Source organism: Pseudophryne corroboree, chromosome 5, assembly GCF_028390025.1.
Source record: "Pseudophryne corroboree isolate aPseCor3 chromosome 5, aPseCor3.hap2, whole genome shotgun sequence".
In the NCBI taxonomy this organism is placed as follows: domain Eukaryota; kingdom Metazoa; phylum Chordata; class Amphibia; order Anura; family Myobatrachidae; genus Pseudophryne; species Pseudophryne corroboree.
In genome coordinates, this window is record NC_086448.1 from 105,613,567 (window position 1) to 105,629,554 (window position 15,988).

Consider the following 15,988-nt stretch of genomic DNA (forward strand, 5'->3'; position numbering starts at 1 on the left):
CAGGGGAGGGGGGCGCTAAAACATACCCTCTGGGAGGATGCCATTCTGTGTATGAGGTTACAAGTTATCATGGATAATCCTGTTTAACCCATCTATTATCCTTATATGGTCACACAGGAAATACTTTTGAGGGACAGGTAATCTCTCTCTGAAGATGCTCCTCCACATGGGACAATCAGGGCATAAACCAATTTCCCTATCATTGTTCCTTCTGTTTACTGTCCTTTGTTAAAACCTGGGCTCTCACAGACAACTCAGAGCCTGACCCAGCATGTTGTCAGCAGGAGAAGGCCAGCTGTGGGAGGGAGTAGGGAAATAATTTAAATGGGATCCCACCAATCAGGAACCTGTGTGTCCTCCCAAGGTGAGCACGGCATGATGGGCATGTGGAAGGTTTTAAAAGAGGTTGCGCAGGTCAGCTCTAGATGTTAGTTGCAGGATTTTGGTTAAGGGGTGATTCTCTGCCAGGGTACCTTGTGGAACGTATCACCAGTGCTGTGTGGACTTATACGTATTTACTCCTGCATGGACTTATACAAATATTCTCCTGTGGACTAATCTTCTATCACTGCTGTGTGGACTCAGTGATAGTTCTGCTGTGTGGACCTGTTTGTCTGTGGAATTGTTGTGGACCTAAGTCCTCTACTGGGACTTACTATCTGGACTGCTATTTGTATACTGTTTCTGGACTATATTTACTTCTGTTTCCTGTGAATGATCTATTTCTGTGTGTGGTGAGAAATAAACCATCACTTTGGTTTCATCGGGTCTGTGTGTTTGAGTGATTAGACGAACCCTGTATCCTTACTAGAGATGAGCGGGTTCGGTCCTCCGAGATCCGAACCCCCCCGAACTTCACCTATTTTACACGGTTCCGAGGCAGCCTTGGATCTTCCCGCCTTGCTCGGTTAACCCGAACGCGGCCGAACGTCATCATCCCGCTGTCTGATTCTTGCGAGATTCGTATTTTTCACTCGTGCATTGGAGATTGAACGGAGAGGACGTGGCTACGTTCTCTTCCTGAAAAACTACATATCTGTGCTCAGTATGCTGCAAATATCTACGTTTTCTGCATGAAAAGCTCCATATCTGTGCTCAGTGTGCTGCAAATATCTGTGCTCAGTGTGCTGCATTTTGGTGACCAACAGTATATAGTTGTACAGTACAGTAGTCCAATGCTGTATCTTGCAGCTCTGTGTCACTGCAAGTATCCATTTCATATCTGTGCTGCATTTTTGTGAGCACTATATATAGTTGTACAGTGCAGCATTTTGGTGACCAACAGTATATAGTTGTACAGTACAGTAGGCCATTGCTATTGATATAATAATATTACTGGCATATAATTCCACACATTAAAAAATGGAGAACAAACATGTGGAGGGTGAAATAGGGAAATATCAAGATACACTTCCACCTAGTGCTGAAGCTGCTGCCACTAGTCATGGCAGAGATGATTCAATGCCATCAACGTCGTCTGCCAAGGCCGATGCCCAATGTCATAGTAGAGAGCATGTAAAATCCAAAAAACTAAAGTTCATTAAACTGACCCAAAAATCTAAATTAAAAGCGTCTGAGGAGAAGCGTAATGCTGCCAATATGCCATTTACGACACGGAGTGGCAAGGAACGGCTGAGGCCCTGACCTATGTTCATGGCTAGTGGTTCAGCTTCACATGAGGATGGAAGCACTCATCCTCCCGCTAGAAAAATGAAAAGAGTTAAGATGGCAAAAGCACAGCAAAGAACTGTGCGTTCTTCTAAATCACAAATCCCCAAGGAGAGTCCAATTGTGTCGGTTGCGATGCCTGACCTTCCCAACACTGTACGGGAAGAGGTGGCTCCTTCCATCATTTGCACACCCCCTGCAAGTGCTGGAAGGAGCACCCGCAGTCCAGTTCCTGATAGTCAAATTGAAGATGTCACTGTTGAAGTACACCAGGATGAGGATATGGGTGTTGCTGGCGCTGAGGAGGAAATTGACAAGGAGGATTCTGATGGTGAGGTGGTTTGTTTAAGTCAGGCAACCGGGGAGACACCTGTTGTTCGTGGGATGAATATGGCCATTGACATGCCTGGTCAAATGACAAAAAAAAATCACCTCTTCGGTGTGGAATTATTTTAACAGAAATATGGACAACAGGTGTCAAGCCGTGTGTTGCCTTTGTCAAGCTGTAATAAGTAGGGGTAAGGATGTTAACCACCTAGGAACATCCTCCCTTATATGTCACCTGGAGCGCATTCATCAGAAGTCATTGATAAGTTCAAAAACTTTGGGTGACAGCGGAAGCAGTTCACTGACAACTAAATCCCTTCCTCTTGTACCCAAGCTCCCGCAAACCACACCACCAACTCCCTCAGTGTCAATTTCCTCCTCCTTAGACAGGAACGCCAATAGTCCTGCAGGCCATGTCACTGGCAAGTCTGACGAGTCCTCTCCTGACTGGTATTCCTCCGATGGATCCTTGAGTGTAACGCCTACTACTGCTGGCGCTGCTGTTGTTGCTGCTGGGAGTCAATCATCATCCCAGAGGGGAAGTCGGAAGACTACTTGTACTTCTTCCAGTAAGCAATTGTCCAACAGTCCTTTGCGAGGAAGATGAAATATCACAGCAGTCATCCTGTTGCAAAGCAGATAACTCAGGCCTTGGCAGCTGTGTTGGTGTTAGACATGCGTCCGGTATCCGGCGTTAGTTCACAGGGACTTAGAGAATTTCTTGAGGTACTGTGTCCCCGGTACCAAATACCATCTAGATTCCACTTCTCTAGGTAGGCGATACCGAGAATGTACACAGACGTCAGAAAAAGACTCACCAGTGTCCTAAAAAATGCAGTTGTACCCAATGTCCACTTAACCACGGACATGTGGACAAGTAGAGCAGGGCGGACTCAGGACTATATGACTGTGACAGCCCACTGGGTAGATGTATTGCCTCCCGCAGCAAGAACAGCAGCGGCGGCACCAGTAGCAGCATCTCGCAAACGCCAACTCTTTCCTAGGCAGGCTACGCTTTGTAGCAACTCTTTCCATAAGAGGCACACAGCTGACAACCTCTTACGGAAACTGAGGAACATCATCGCAGAATGGCTTACCCCAGTTGGACTCTCCTGGGGATTTGTGACATCGGACAACGCCACCAATATAGTGCGTGCACTACATGTGGGCAAATTCCAGCACGTCCCATGTTTTGCACATACATTGAATTTGGTGGTGCAGAATTTAAAAAAAAATGACAGGGGCGTGCAAGAGATGCTGTTGGTGGCCCGAATATTTGCGGGCCACTTTTGGCATTCAGCCACCACGTGCCGAAGACTGGGGCACCAGTAAACACTCCTGAACCTGCCCCGCCATCATCTGAAGCAAGAGGTGGTAACGAGGTGGAATTCAACCCTCTGTATGCTTCAGAGGATGGAGGAGCAGCAAAAGGCCATTTTAAACCTATACATCTGCCTACGATATAGGCAAAGGAGGGGGAATGCACCTGACTCAAGCTCAGTGGAGAATGATTTCAACGTCGTGCAAGGTTCTGCAACCCTGCCACACGTGAAGTCAGTTCAGACACTGCCAGCCTGAGTCAGGTCATTCCCATCATCGGGCTTTTGCAGAAGCAGCTGGAGAGATTGAAGGAGGAGCTAACACAGAGTGATTCCGCTAGGCATGTGGGACTTGTGGCTGGAGCCCTTCATTCACTTAACCAGGATTCACGGGTGGTCAATCTGTTGAAATCAGAGCACTACATTTTGGCCACCGTGCTCGATCCTAGGTTTAAAGCCTACGTTGTATCTCTCTTTCCAGCATACACAAGTCTGCAGAGGTTCAAAGACCTGCTGGTGAGACACTTGTCAACTCAAGCGGAACGTGACCCGTCAACAGCTCCTCCTTCACATTCTCCCGCAACTGGGGCTGCGAGGAAAAGCTAAGAATTCCGAGCCCACCCGCTGGCGGTGATGCAGAGCAGTCTGGAACGAGTACTGACATCTGGTCCGGACTGAAGGAACTGCCAACGATTACTGACATGTCGTCTACTGTCACTGCATATGATTCTGTCACCATTAAAAGAATGGTGGAGGATTATATGAGTGACCGCATCCAAGTAGGCACGTCAGACAGTCCATACGTATACTGGCTGGAAAAAGAGGCAATTTGGTGGCCCTTGCAAAAACTGGCTTTATTTTACCTAAGTTGCCCCCCCTCCAGTGTGTACTCCAAAAGAGTGTTTAGTGCAGCCGGTCACCTTGTCAGTGATCGGCGTACGAGGTTACTTCCACAAAATGTGGAGAAGATGATGTTCATCAAAATGAATTATAATCAATTCCTCCGTGGAGACATTCACCAGCAATTGCCTCCAGAAGGAGAGCGAAATTACAGGCATAGGAATGGAGAGAGTTAAACCTCCTGTGAGGGGTGGACCTAAATGTTATGAACAGTACAGCCAATGGCAGAGAGGGGAGGGTTCAGTATATATAGGGATGTATAGGCTAGCTGAGTCTCTCTTGCTGCTGGTTTTGCCACTTGCGTGGGTTGTAGACTCCGTCTCATGCTACCACTAGAGTGGAAGCACCGCCAGCTTTCAAAAGTGACCAAAATATCAGCCAGAAAGCATAGGTGCTGAGAAGTGGTCTGTGGTCACCACCTGCAGAACAACTCCTTTATTGGGGGTGTCTTGCTAATTGCCTATAATTTCCACCTGTTGTCTATTCCATTTGCACAACAGCATGTGAAATTGATTGTCAATCAGTGTTGCTTCCTAAGTGGACAGTTTGATTTCACAGAAGTGTGATTGACTTGGAGTTACATTGTGTTGTTTAAGTGTTCCCCTTATTTTTTTGAGCAGTATATATATATATATATATATACCTGCAGATGCGGTACTCATAGTTTCAATAAATGACTCAATACATCCCATAAAGGGTTAACCCTTTATTGGATGTATTGAGTCATTTATTTAAGATATGAGTGCCGCATCTGCATGCATGTAAACTTCTTTTATGGAGGCAACGGCTACCTTGCAAAGCTTGCTTTTGGAGGGCCAAACCCACTTCATACCTCCCAACTGTCCCGATTTTCACGGGACAGTCCCATTTTTCTTCCGGGGACTGTCCTGCTGTCCCACCCGCGGGACACAGTGTCCCACAGTGGGGGGGGGGGGGGGGGGGTGCAGTTGGGAGGCTCCTGTCATCGCTGTCCTGCCCTGTCATGCGCACAGCGTCTATTCACAGGAGATAGAGGGGGAGGGGGCATGCCAGCAGCTCAGAGAGCGCTGGCCATGCCCCCTCAGTGACGAGAACGGCACTCCCATGAAGCCACGCCCCTTTCACCCATAGGCCATGCCCCTTTTCAAAATCCAGTACAGCTTTGCCGCACAAATATCCCTCTTTACCTGTACCACATATTGGGAGGTATGCCCACTCGAATATATATACATTGATTTTATAGCAGTTGATGTTTTTTACTGAACCCAGATTGATTAAGCAAGCGCATTACTGAAATACTTGTAAGCAAGAATTTGTATTATCAGATGATAAGTTATACGCATTGTTATGCTGTTAACTGTGGGGTTTTATTGTTGCTGTGGTGATATGCAAATGTTTACTAATTGAGCAGGCAATGTTGCCACCACATGGAATTTATAGTCAGTCTGGTTTGGATCCTGACTGCTGCACAACTGGTCTTCAAAAAGGTACATACTTTGACTTAAACGTTGACCATGCATTGTATGCTGGTGTGACTCTTTATAAATTTGTTTTGCTACAATAAAGCCTGGTGAGTGCTGTTCATACATTATTTCGCTATTATTGGGACCCTGCAAGACACAGGTTAGTCTCTGGATATATGCAACCCAGCGGATGTGTTTTATTGGACTTTTGTGAGTGCCACTTTTCATTGAAGATATATATATATATATATATATATATACATTTATATACTCTCCAAATAACCGACTCAAATCCAAACTCATATAAGGGCACCTTTATGGCCAGCCCAAGTTTACCAGATTGCAGACTGCAAGAATAGGGGACCATATCCACTCATGGAACAACAGCAGGGGGGTGGGGAGGGGGGGGGGGGGTGCCTGCAGTCTCCTCTGTAGCCCTAGTCTCTCTCTTACCAAGAGCAGAACAGGATCAGTCAATCAGCCAGCTGAACCTGATCACCCCCTCCGAGGATGTCACCAGTGGGACATAGAGCCGGGAGGCAGCAGCTGCAGCAGGTGGGCAGGGACTCCAAGATGGAGCCGGTATCCAAGAGAGCACCGGAATCGCGGGAACAGAATGGCCCAAAGCAGCTTACAGGGGCTCAAGAGTGGGCTCATAACTCACAGGGCGGTGGCGGGATGTGGGCAGGCCCAGCCACGCAGCTGGAGGGACACCCGTTTGGGTGCTGAAAATAGCGGAACTGATCAGATGTGTCCACTGTATTTGCCAAGGAGGCCACTCTCCCGTCCTTCATTTTTCTCATACCTAGCCACTGCGGGCCGTCCCCTCAGGTCCCGGCGCACATAGACAGCTACCTATAGCTGCCTAATAGAAGCATCGGCCCTGGGTGCTCTGCTGTATCAGTCTAGGCGAGGTGCTCTGTCTGCTGTATCTGAAAGGTGTGCTTTGTCTGCTGTATCTGAAGGGGGTGCTCTGCTGTATCAGTCCAGACGGGGTGCTCTGTTTGCTGTATCGGAAAGGGGTGATCTGTACGTCCATCCAGGGCCTCCGCCCCAGTGTAAAATTAAAATAATAAAAGCTAAAAATCAATAAGCCTAAAACTATAATTATTTAAAAAAAAAATGTTTTTGTTTGTGCTGTACTCCAGTGTACTATACAATGCTTTATTATTATTTCGTACTCATACACCTATTGTGCAACACTGTTGGTGAAGGTCAACCATAGTGTTTGATTACCATTTCTGACGCACACACATATTGTGTGACACTGTGGGTGTAGGCGGTACCACAGTAATATATTTTATTTCCTACTCATACACGTATTGTGCGACACAGTGGGTGAAATTAAACCATAGCCTTTGATTGTTATGTTTCCGCCATACACGTATTCTGCAACACTATTGGTGAAGGTCAACCATAGTGTTTGATTACCATTTCTGACGCACACACATATTGTGTGACGCTGTGGGTGTAGGTGGTACCACAGTAATATATTTTATTTCCTACTCATACACGTATTGTGCGACACAGTGGGTGAAATTAAACCATAGCCTTTGATTATCATGTTTCCGCCATACACGTATTCTGCAACACTGTTGGTGAAGGTCAACCATAGTGTTTGATTACCATTTCTGACGCACACACATATTGTGTGACGCTGTGGGTAAAGGTGGTACCACAGTAATATATTTTATTTCCTACTCATACACATATTGTGCAACACTGTTTCTGAAATTAAATCGCAGTGTTTAATCACTATTCCTATTCGGTGGGAGGGCCCAAGGACAATTCCATCTTGCACCTCTTTTCTTTGCATTATGTGCTGTTTGGAGCATTGCTGACTGTCTACTTGTGTAGACGACAAACATTTGTATAGTTTATTAAACTGCCACCCTGTCTGCCACTGCAGTGCCATTCTGTTTCCTAGATGTGCCATGTTGGAAGTTGTGCCACATGTATGTGCCGCCCACTGCTGTCACTTAGCTTAGTCATCTAGCTACCTTGGTGCAACCCTTTGGCCTAAACTGGATGAAAACAATATTGTACACTGTAAGGTGGTCAAATAAATGTGATTGAGGTTAATAATACTGTAGGAACAAAAACAGGCACAAATTCTGTGATTTTAGCTGTTTTTATGATAAAAAAAAAAATACAGATCCAAAACTCGCAAAGGAAGGTTTTGGCAAAACAAATACAGATCCAAAACATGAAGGAGATACAGATCCAAAACAAGAACCTCAAACCCGAGATTTCGGCCGGCGCACATTCCCAATTACATGTAGCCCTATATGTTCTGTGCTGGAGTGCCAGACAGAGTACACATGACTAGCTCTATCATTAGCTGATTAATAATATCCTTTCTTTGTGCTCTACCTTAGATGGGCTATCAGAACTGGGGATATGGAGAGCCAAACAACTACCAGGGGGTAGAGTTCTGTGGAGAGGTGAAGGTTTATTTCGACTTGCCCTGGAATGATAAAAATTGTGAAGTTCCTGCAAACTGGATCTGTGAGCTGAAAAAAGGTACAGTATATACCGCAGAGCATATATTACTCTTTAACAAGTAAACACGTTTATTTCTGCATTTAAGAAATGCAGCGGTAAAAACAATGCATTATATATTGTGTATTGCTTTTGTGACTATTATACTGTAACATAAAAAAAAATCCTTGTCCCAATGATAGAAAATAAAAATTGATGCGTGCGACAGGTCATTAAAATAATGCAGACGTTGCTGATTCTGGTGCATTTGCTGCAGGCTTGCATCACTGTCTTTAGTGTGTATGTTGGAGCACTTTAGTTAATTAGCCTCCAAATTAATAAAATGTGAGGAAGGCCCTGGCTGCATGGCAATGTTTATTAGGGCCATCAGAGCTGGCCTAGGCATAGTCAACCTAGGCAAATGCCTAGGGCCGGCGGGGGGTTTTAGTGCACATGGATGTCGGCTCTGGTTAACACGATCTGAGCTCAGCTCCAATCCAGCAGCTCAGCATGCGGCCAGCAGCAGGGAGCAGAAAGTGGGCAGCAGCAGGCCGGCCCTAGGCCTGCAGCAGTTTGGGGACCGGGCACCTAGATGGTGTTTGCAGCTCAGGTTACCGTGATCGGAGCTCAGCTCCATTCGGGCATGCATGCAGCTGGCAATGGGAGCGGGAAGATTGACAGTGTGCAATGGGCAGCAACTAAATTGGCTGCTGCACGTGTCCATACACAGAAGCTCTTCCTCCCACTGGCCTTTGCGGAGTCTAGCAGGCTGCTCTGACTGTCTGCAGGCTGCGAGGCACCAAGTACAGGAAGGAATAGGTGTCAGGAAACAACTGCGGTGGCCAAAGCACGGCAGCGGCATTCTTATATATTGCTTCAGTAATCAAGGCAGTCTGGCAGCTAGGGGCGTAACTAACCCAGTGTGAGCCCCATAGTAAAATTCTTAAAGGGCCCCCCTGTGCTCCGCGAGAGCTGCAGGTGGGGGGCAATGGGGGCACATGAAAGTTTTATATTTTTTATGTGGGGCTGGGACACCAATCCCAGGGGATTTTTTCAATCCCGAATCCCAGGTTTGAGAAAGTGAGGTGGTATTGGCTTCCCTAGTAGAATTAAGAGAAGGGCAGAGAGGGAGGGAGAGAGGGGAGTAGCGCAGGTGAGACGGGCTAGAGAGCAAGTAAGATGGGGGCAGCAAAGTAAAAACCTGGGTCCACAACCACTGTGGCCGGGGCGGACTTCCATGAGCCGCGGACCGGAAGTGAAGATGCGGCGGCCGACACGGCGCTATTACACCGGCACTTACCCGCTGCTGAGACCTGTGGTGCCCTGCTCCTGATCTCCGGCCAGTGTGGGAGCAGTGAAAAGACGCGGCTGCGTGGGGCTGTGCCTGTCTAAAGGAGCTCCCTGTCTGCGGAACCGGCTCCCAGCGGCCATCTTGGAGAGAGTCTCCCTCCCAGCTATATCGGGGGGGGGGGGGGGTGGCCGGAGAGGCTCCAGCCCACGTGGAAAATGGCCGCCGCAGCACTGAAGGGGTTAACCCCTAGTGCCCGGCGCCATTTTCGGGACAATGGGCGCTTGGCATCACTGTTATACGTACTTACGGCGCTGGGTGCGGACTGTTTAAAAGTTTGTTTAATGATGTGTTTTAATATGTCATATGTAGTGCTCTGTGCACAATTGCAGGAATGCATGTTTAACTGTATCTATTTTATATTCAAGATATGGTCAGCTGTATCTTAAAGGGGAAAATGCACTTACTATAGATGTCTGAATAATCATCTCCTGTCAGTAGGAAGTGGCATGCTAATGGCCCTGTCCTAGCAGAGAAGTGTGAATGACAATACCTTTTGATGTGTAAGTTCCTTAGAGAGAGATGCTAATCACGGGGGATCTGGGCTTGCCTGGAGATGTGAATGGGACAGAAACTGAGATAAAAAGAGGATGCCTGTGAGCCTCCAAGTTGTAGTTGTACCATCTTATTCTGCTGGAACATCTTGCTGTATGCAGTTGCCCCTAGCAATAGGGAAGAGTTCTCTTTAGAACTATATTTGAGCAAATAAAAATCATTGCCTCAAGAAGATTGCTTCATCTTGTGACCTACAGGGTTTTGCCAACCATAGCCCCGTCCTCCGGCTGTCCAGGGAAGCACCTAACGTCTCCAAGTTCCGCCTTCCGCCAGCTACCGGTAGAGGCCTAGCAAGTGGCTAGTGGGGATTCGTCAGCACCACACAGGTGTGGTAAGGCAGTGCGTCGGCACATACAGAGCAGAACCGTGGTTCCAAATGCCACGGCAGGTTAGGAGTTTGGTGGTGGCAGCATAAACCCGCCCACAACGCAGTGGGTGGAGTCAGTAACAGGCGGTTACTGACGGTAAGCGGGAATCCCCTATGTGGTCAGGCCTCGTGTGACTTGACCTTCAATTCTGTGCGCAGCCAACGGGACGCGAAAGCGGCGAGTGCTTTCGTACGGGACCGTCCTGTCACAGAAATTGTTGGCATAGCGGTGGGATATTCCCAGGCGGCTTTTCATCACCCGATTGGAGAAGCCGAGTTACTCAGGAGAGGAGTAACTGCAGCGCAAGAGAACGCACAAGATGACGGACTTCAGCGGAACGTCTAAGGGCGATCTGGAGATCGTGTGCAAGGAGAAGGGTGTGGATATCCCTTCCAACGCGTCCAGAAGCGTCATGAAGGCGGCGCTCATGAGCTTGGAGGAGTCCCATCGGGCGGAGGTGGAAAGCACTGACGGCGTCAGCATCGCAGAGGACGGCCCAACAGTGGACCTTCGTAAGGAACCGGTGAGACCCACAAGCCCCGCCCTCTCTCACAACAGCAATGTTTCCCAGCAATCCCTAGCAGGGCCAGGATCCCAACGTCCCAGGGGGGGCGGCCCGGATACCCTAGCAGATCGGCTAGCGGAATTGGGGGAAAGGGCAACGGAGCAAGAACGCATGCTTGTCATCCAGATGTGGCATGTGGAGCGGGCACCACAGGCCGTGGTACCCCGGGAGCTGTTGTCAGCTGTTGTACACAGATCAGGACGCGTTCAGTTTGCCAAGTTTGCAGATAGTGATGGGGACATTGATGGACATTTGCAAGTTTTTGAAAGGACTTGCAAACTACACGATTTACCCAAGTCGGAGTGGGTTAGACACCTTGTGCCCACTCCTCATGGAGAGGCCTTGGAGGCCTATCGAGGAGTGGCCACGGGGGACTGTGGGGGTTACGACGAAGTCGCGAAGGCCCTCCTCCAGCGATTCTTCATCACTCCAGAGTCTTACAGGAAGAAGTTCAGAGACTTGCCCAAGAATCCTAGCAGCCTCTGGTATGCCTACGTCCCCTAGCAACGCAGAGGATGTCGGTTCCAGCTCGTTTGATCCTGTGGGGGTGCCCACTGATGCTCCTGACCCAAGTGGTTTGCCAACTCCGGCGGTGAGTATGAGAAACCACACTGACTTTTCCATGACTGACCCCTACCAGACTGACCCTAGTAGTCCCCCACCTAGATCCCCCTGTAGAGTGTCCCAATTTAGGAGAGATTGAGGGCCACAGGCAGGAGTTTAGGGAGGCTCAACTTTCTGACCCATCCCCGAAAGGCATGAGGCGCCACTCTGGCAGCGGCCTTGACAGGGTTGGCGCGGGAAGTTTGACCTGGCGGGAAGGGTTAAGGTACAGGGTAGCCAGGAAAGTGGGAGGGGAGAGACCAGATAGGGAATGTGTCCAACTGGTCCCCCCAGGGAACGTTCCTGCGCAACCCGTGTCGGTTGCCAGCGAAACCCCTTTGGACAGTAACCCGGAGACAGACCGTACCCTGAAGTGCCTGACACAGAGCTTACCCTGGTCTGGAATGTCGGATGACGCCCAGACCAACTGTAAGGCTGGTGCCATGCGTTGGCAGCTGGGGCACTCCAGTGGTTGTGTTGTTTCTGGGCCTCTGCCCATAGGAGAACCTTTACAGCCAGTTGCTGTGGATATAGCAGGTCCCCTGCCTGTGCTCAGTAGATCGGGGAAGACACGCAGCCTTCCTGTAGTGGATGCCACACAGGATCCAGAGGCTGGTGGTCTGGCCGCCATCACTGTGGCACAGGTAGCGGACGAGGAGGAAGGAGTAGGCCTAGGTGACAGGGTAGGTTTCCCGAGTCATAGGTCGACGGAGGAGGATTGGAGGGCAGGTCTGACAGTTAGGGCAGACTGTTGCCAGATAGGTATGACGGAGGTGCAGTGCCTGGGGCACCATGTGGGAGGAAACAGGGGTAGGCCCAAACCAGGGAGGGTGGAGGCAACCAGAGGCTGTCCCCGACCCACATCACCCAGACCGGTGCTGACCTTAGAACCTGTAAGGCCCTACGGACACGCTGTCATTGACTTTAGTCCTGTAGTGGACCCCTTGACAGAGATGGCTAGGAAGGGCATTCCCAAGTCAGTGGACTTTGCACCCGCTTGCGAGTTGGCATTCCAGTCATTGAAGGAGGCTCGGGTACCCGCTCCAGTGCTGATGGCGCACATTCTTGACCAGGACTGTGTGTTACGAACTACTGCGCCACTGCACGGACTGGGAGCAGTACCGAGCCAGAAAGAGCCATATGGGCAGGAGCACCCTGTGGCCTGTTTGAGCAGAAAACTGCTATGGTGGGAGGTGGGGTATGCCACGATTGGGACACCTTGGGTGGCACTTGTTTGTAACCGGCCCCCCACCGTGGTGACTTACCACCCACCTGTTAGGTGGCTGCAACCTACCTTGGGGAAATTGGACAGACTTTTGTGGTGGAGCCTTGAACTTGGACTTCAGGTGGACTATTTGAACATTGTGCACCCACGAAGAGAGGCCCACTACACTATGGATGAACTGTCTAGGCCGGAGCCTACATCCCCTAGGTAGCGTCCCTCTTCAACACCAGGGACTGCGGGACCAGGACCCAAATCGTTGGGACATGGGTCCCTGGTTGACCCGCTTGAATGGGGGGGGAGGAGTGTGGCCGGAGAGGCTCCAGCCCAGGTGGAAAATGGCCGCCGCAGCACTGAAGGGGTTATCCCCTAGTGCCCGGCGCCATTATCGGGACAATGGGCGCTTGGCGTCACTGTTAAACGTACTTACGGCGCTGCGCGCGGACTGTTTAAAAGTTTGTTTAATGATGTGTTTTAACATGTCATATGTAGTGCTCTGTGCACAATTCCAGGAATGCATGTTTAACTGTATCTATTTTATATTCAAGATATGGTCAGCTGTATCTTAAAGGGGAAAATGCACTTACTATAGATGTCTGAATAATCATCTCCTGTCAGTAGGAAGTGGCATGCTAATGGCCCTGTACTAGCAGAGAGGTGTGAATGACAATACCTTTTGATGTGTAAGTTCCTTAGAGAGAGGTGCTAATCAAGGGGATCTGGGCTTGCCTGGAGATGTGAATGGGACAGAAACATTTGTATTTTGAAGCTATGTGATAAATTTATCAATAGTGAATCTGATACCAAACGTTGTCTGGGTGACAGGAAGGAGGATATTGTTTTATTGCACTTTATTGCATATCCTTGTAAAATGTAATTTATTTATATTTTGGGCGATAACCTGAATGGTTGGAGAAGACAGGGAGGGCTTACCCCCCTGTGGTACTGTGTGTAGAACTGAGATAAAAAGAGGATGCCTGTGAGCCTCCAAGTTGTAGTTGTACCATCTTATTCTGCTGGAACATCTTGCTGTATGCTGTTGCCCCTAGCAATAGGGAAGAGTTCTCTTTAGAACTATATTTGAGCAAATAAAAATCATTGCCTCAAGAAGATTGCTTCATCTTGTGACCTACAGGGTTATGCCAACCATAGCCCCGTCCTCCGGCTGTCCAGGGAAGCACCTAACGTCTCCAAGTTCCGCCTTCCGCCAGCTACCGGTAGAGGCCTAGCAAGTGGCTAGTGGGGATTCGTCAGCACCACACAGGTGTGGTAAGGCAGTGCGTCGGCACATACAGAGCAGAACCGTGGTTCCAAACGCCACGGCAGGTTAGGAGTTTGGTGGTGGCAGCATAAACCCGCCCACAACGCAGTGGGTGGAGTCAGTAACAGGCGGTTACTGACGGTAAGCGGGAATCCCCTATGTGGTCAGGCCTCGTGTGACTTGACCTTCAATTCTGTGCGCAGCCAACGGGACGCGAAAGCGACGAGTGCTTTCGTACGGGACCGTCCTGTCACAGGGGGAGACTGTTAGGTGCCTGGCACAATGCAAGGTATAGTCACTAGCTGGTCTGTGACTTATTTGTGCTCTCTCTGCTGTCCCTGCTATCTCACAGTGTGCTCTGTCAGCTCCTACACGTGGAGGTGGGTGAGTTCCATGCATTACCCACAGTGTCTGCTGCACCCTTCATATCATACAGAGTGACCTTTCATTAAGAAACTGTGTTACACTGTTACTTGCTCCTGTTTAAAAAGTGACTTTGACGGTATGTGCATAATCTCCCCCTCTTAAACACTTCTGAATTGCATTTTTTCATCTCTGTTCTCATCCTATTCTGTAAAACCTATATCAGACTACTGGGATGGAATAATTGAGCCTGACTCTCCCTCTAGTGACCAGTTGGGAGAATTGCATGCCTTCTATGTTTGATTTTACAACTTAACTCATATATACCCCTTTCACATCTCCAATGCCGGATCCCACCAGGGAATTAGAAATGGGTCCTTCCCGGGTGGGATCCGGCATTGGAGACTCTCCTACCTCTTCTGCTGGCTTCCAGACCCGGTATATTGCTGGGTCAGTTGCCTTAGCGGTGGGGGGCGGAGCCGGCAGCGGGGGCAGAGGTGGAGGCGGCACTGGGAGATGAGCTCATCTCAGCACCGCCTCTCCCTATCTTGTAAACGGGTCCCGGATCGTCTCGACCTGGGAATCCGTTTACAGAGCCACTGACCCGGTATTCAATCCGGGAATAACACTGCTTATAACCCGGGTTGAATTACCGGGTCAGGCGACCCGGGAAATCCGACATGGTGCTTTCACACTGCACACTGACCCGTGTCGATCCGGCAATATGCCGTGTCGATACCGGGTTATTTGTGCGATGTGAAAGGGGTAATAGAAGATTTTACCAGCTTTGCTTCTATTTCTCCTGTTTGATATCGTCATTGGAAATATTGGACTTCTACTACTTCGACTCCTTCCATCATGTTTAAGTCTACGGTCTCGACCGCAACTTCTAGCATGGACACGGACATTGATCTGCAAGCTCCTCTGACCACGCAATCCATGCTCAAGATGTTCACTGCCTTTCGATCCGATATTCTTTCCGGTCTGGAGTCCTCTATTCGAACTCTCAGAACTGACTTGGTTGGACTAGTAGGGCGTATGGAGCATGGAGCATTTAGAGGATAAGATGCAGGAACTGGTGTAGTCACATAATGATCCCCTTTCAGCCCATTCCAAGCTTCAGACGGAGATGATCACAATGCGAGATAAAATTGCAGATCTTGAGGACAGATCAGGGAGATTAGAATCATTCCTGATTCTGTGACCCCTGTGGGATTGAAAGTCTATGTAACCAAACTATTCAAGCAACATCCCAAGACTTAATAGTGGACCGCGTTCACCGCTTACCCACGCCAAAGAGAGGTTACGCCTCTAATTATCCTAGAGATACATTGCTAACAGTCCACTTTTTTCATGTCAAGGAGGACATCTTGAAAGCTACCAGACAAGCTGAAGGTACAGATACTTTGGGAGGTCTTCAAATCTATCCTGACCTTTCGCAATACACATTCAATACAGATGGGGAATCCCTGTTAAGCTTATCGTCAGAATTTGGAAGCCGGAATTAAACTCTTGGCGGATTGGGACATCTCAGTGTGCCAATCTAAGTCTGGCTCCTCCTCCCAG

General features: G+C 49.0%; 1 protein-coding gene across 1 annotated transcript in view; it reads left to right on the forward strand.

Annotated features, from left to right (window-relative positions):
• Positions 1-15,988, forward strand: part of LOC134927295 (macrophage mannose receptor 1-like) — a 425,485-nt gene that overhangs the window by 184,632 nt on the left and 224,865 nt on the right. The window contains exon 15 of the mRNA XM_063921541.1: positions 8,035-8,179. Within this exon, the coding sequence (XP_063777611.1) occupies positions 8,035-8,179 (145 nt within the window). The remainder of the gene's footprint in view (positions 1-8,034; positions 8,180-15,988) is intronic.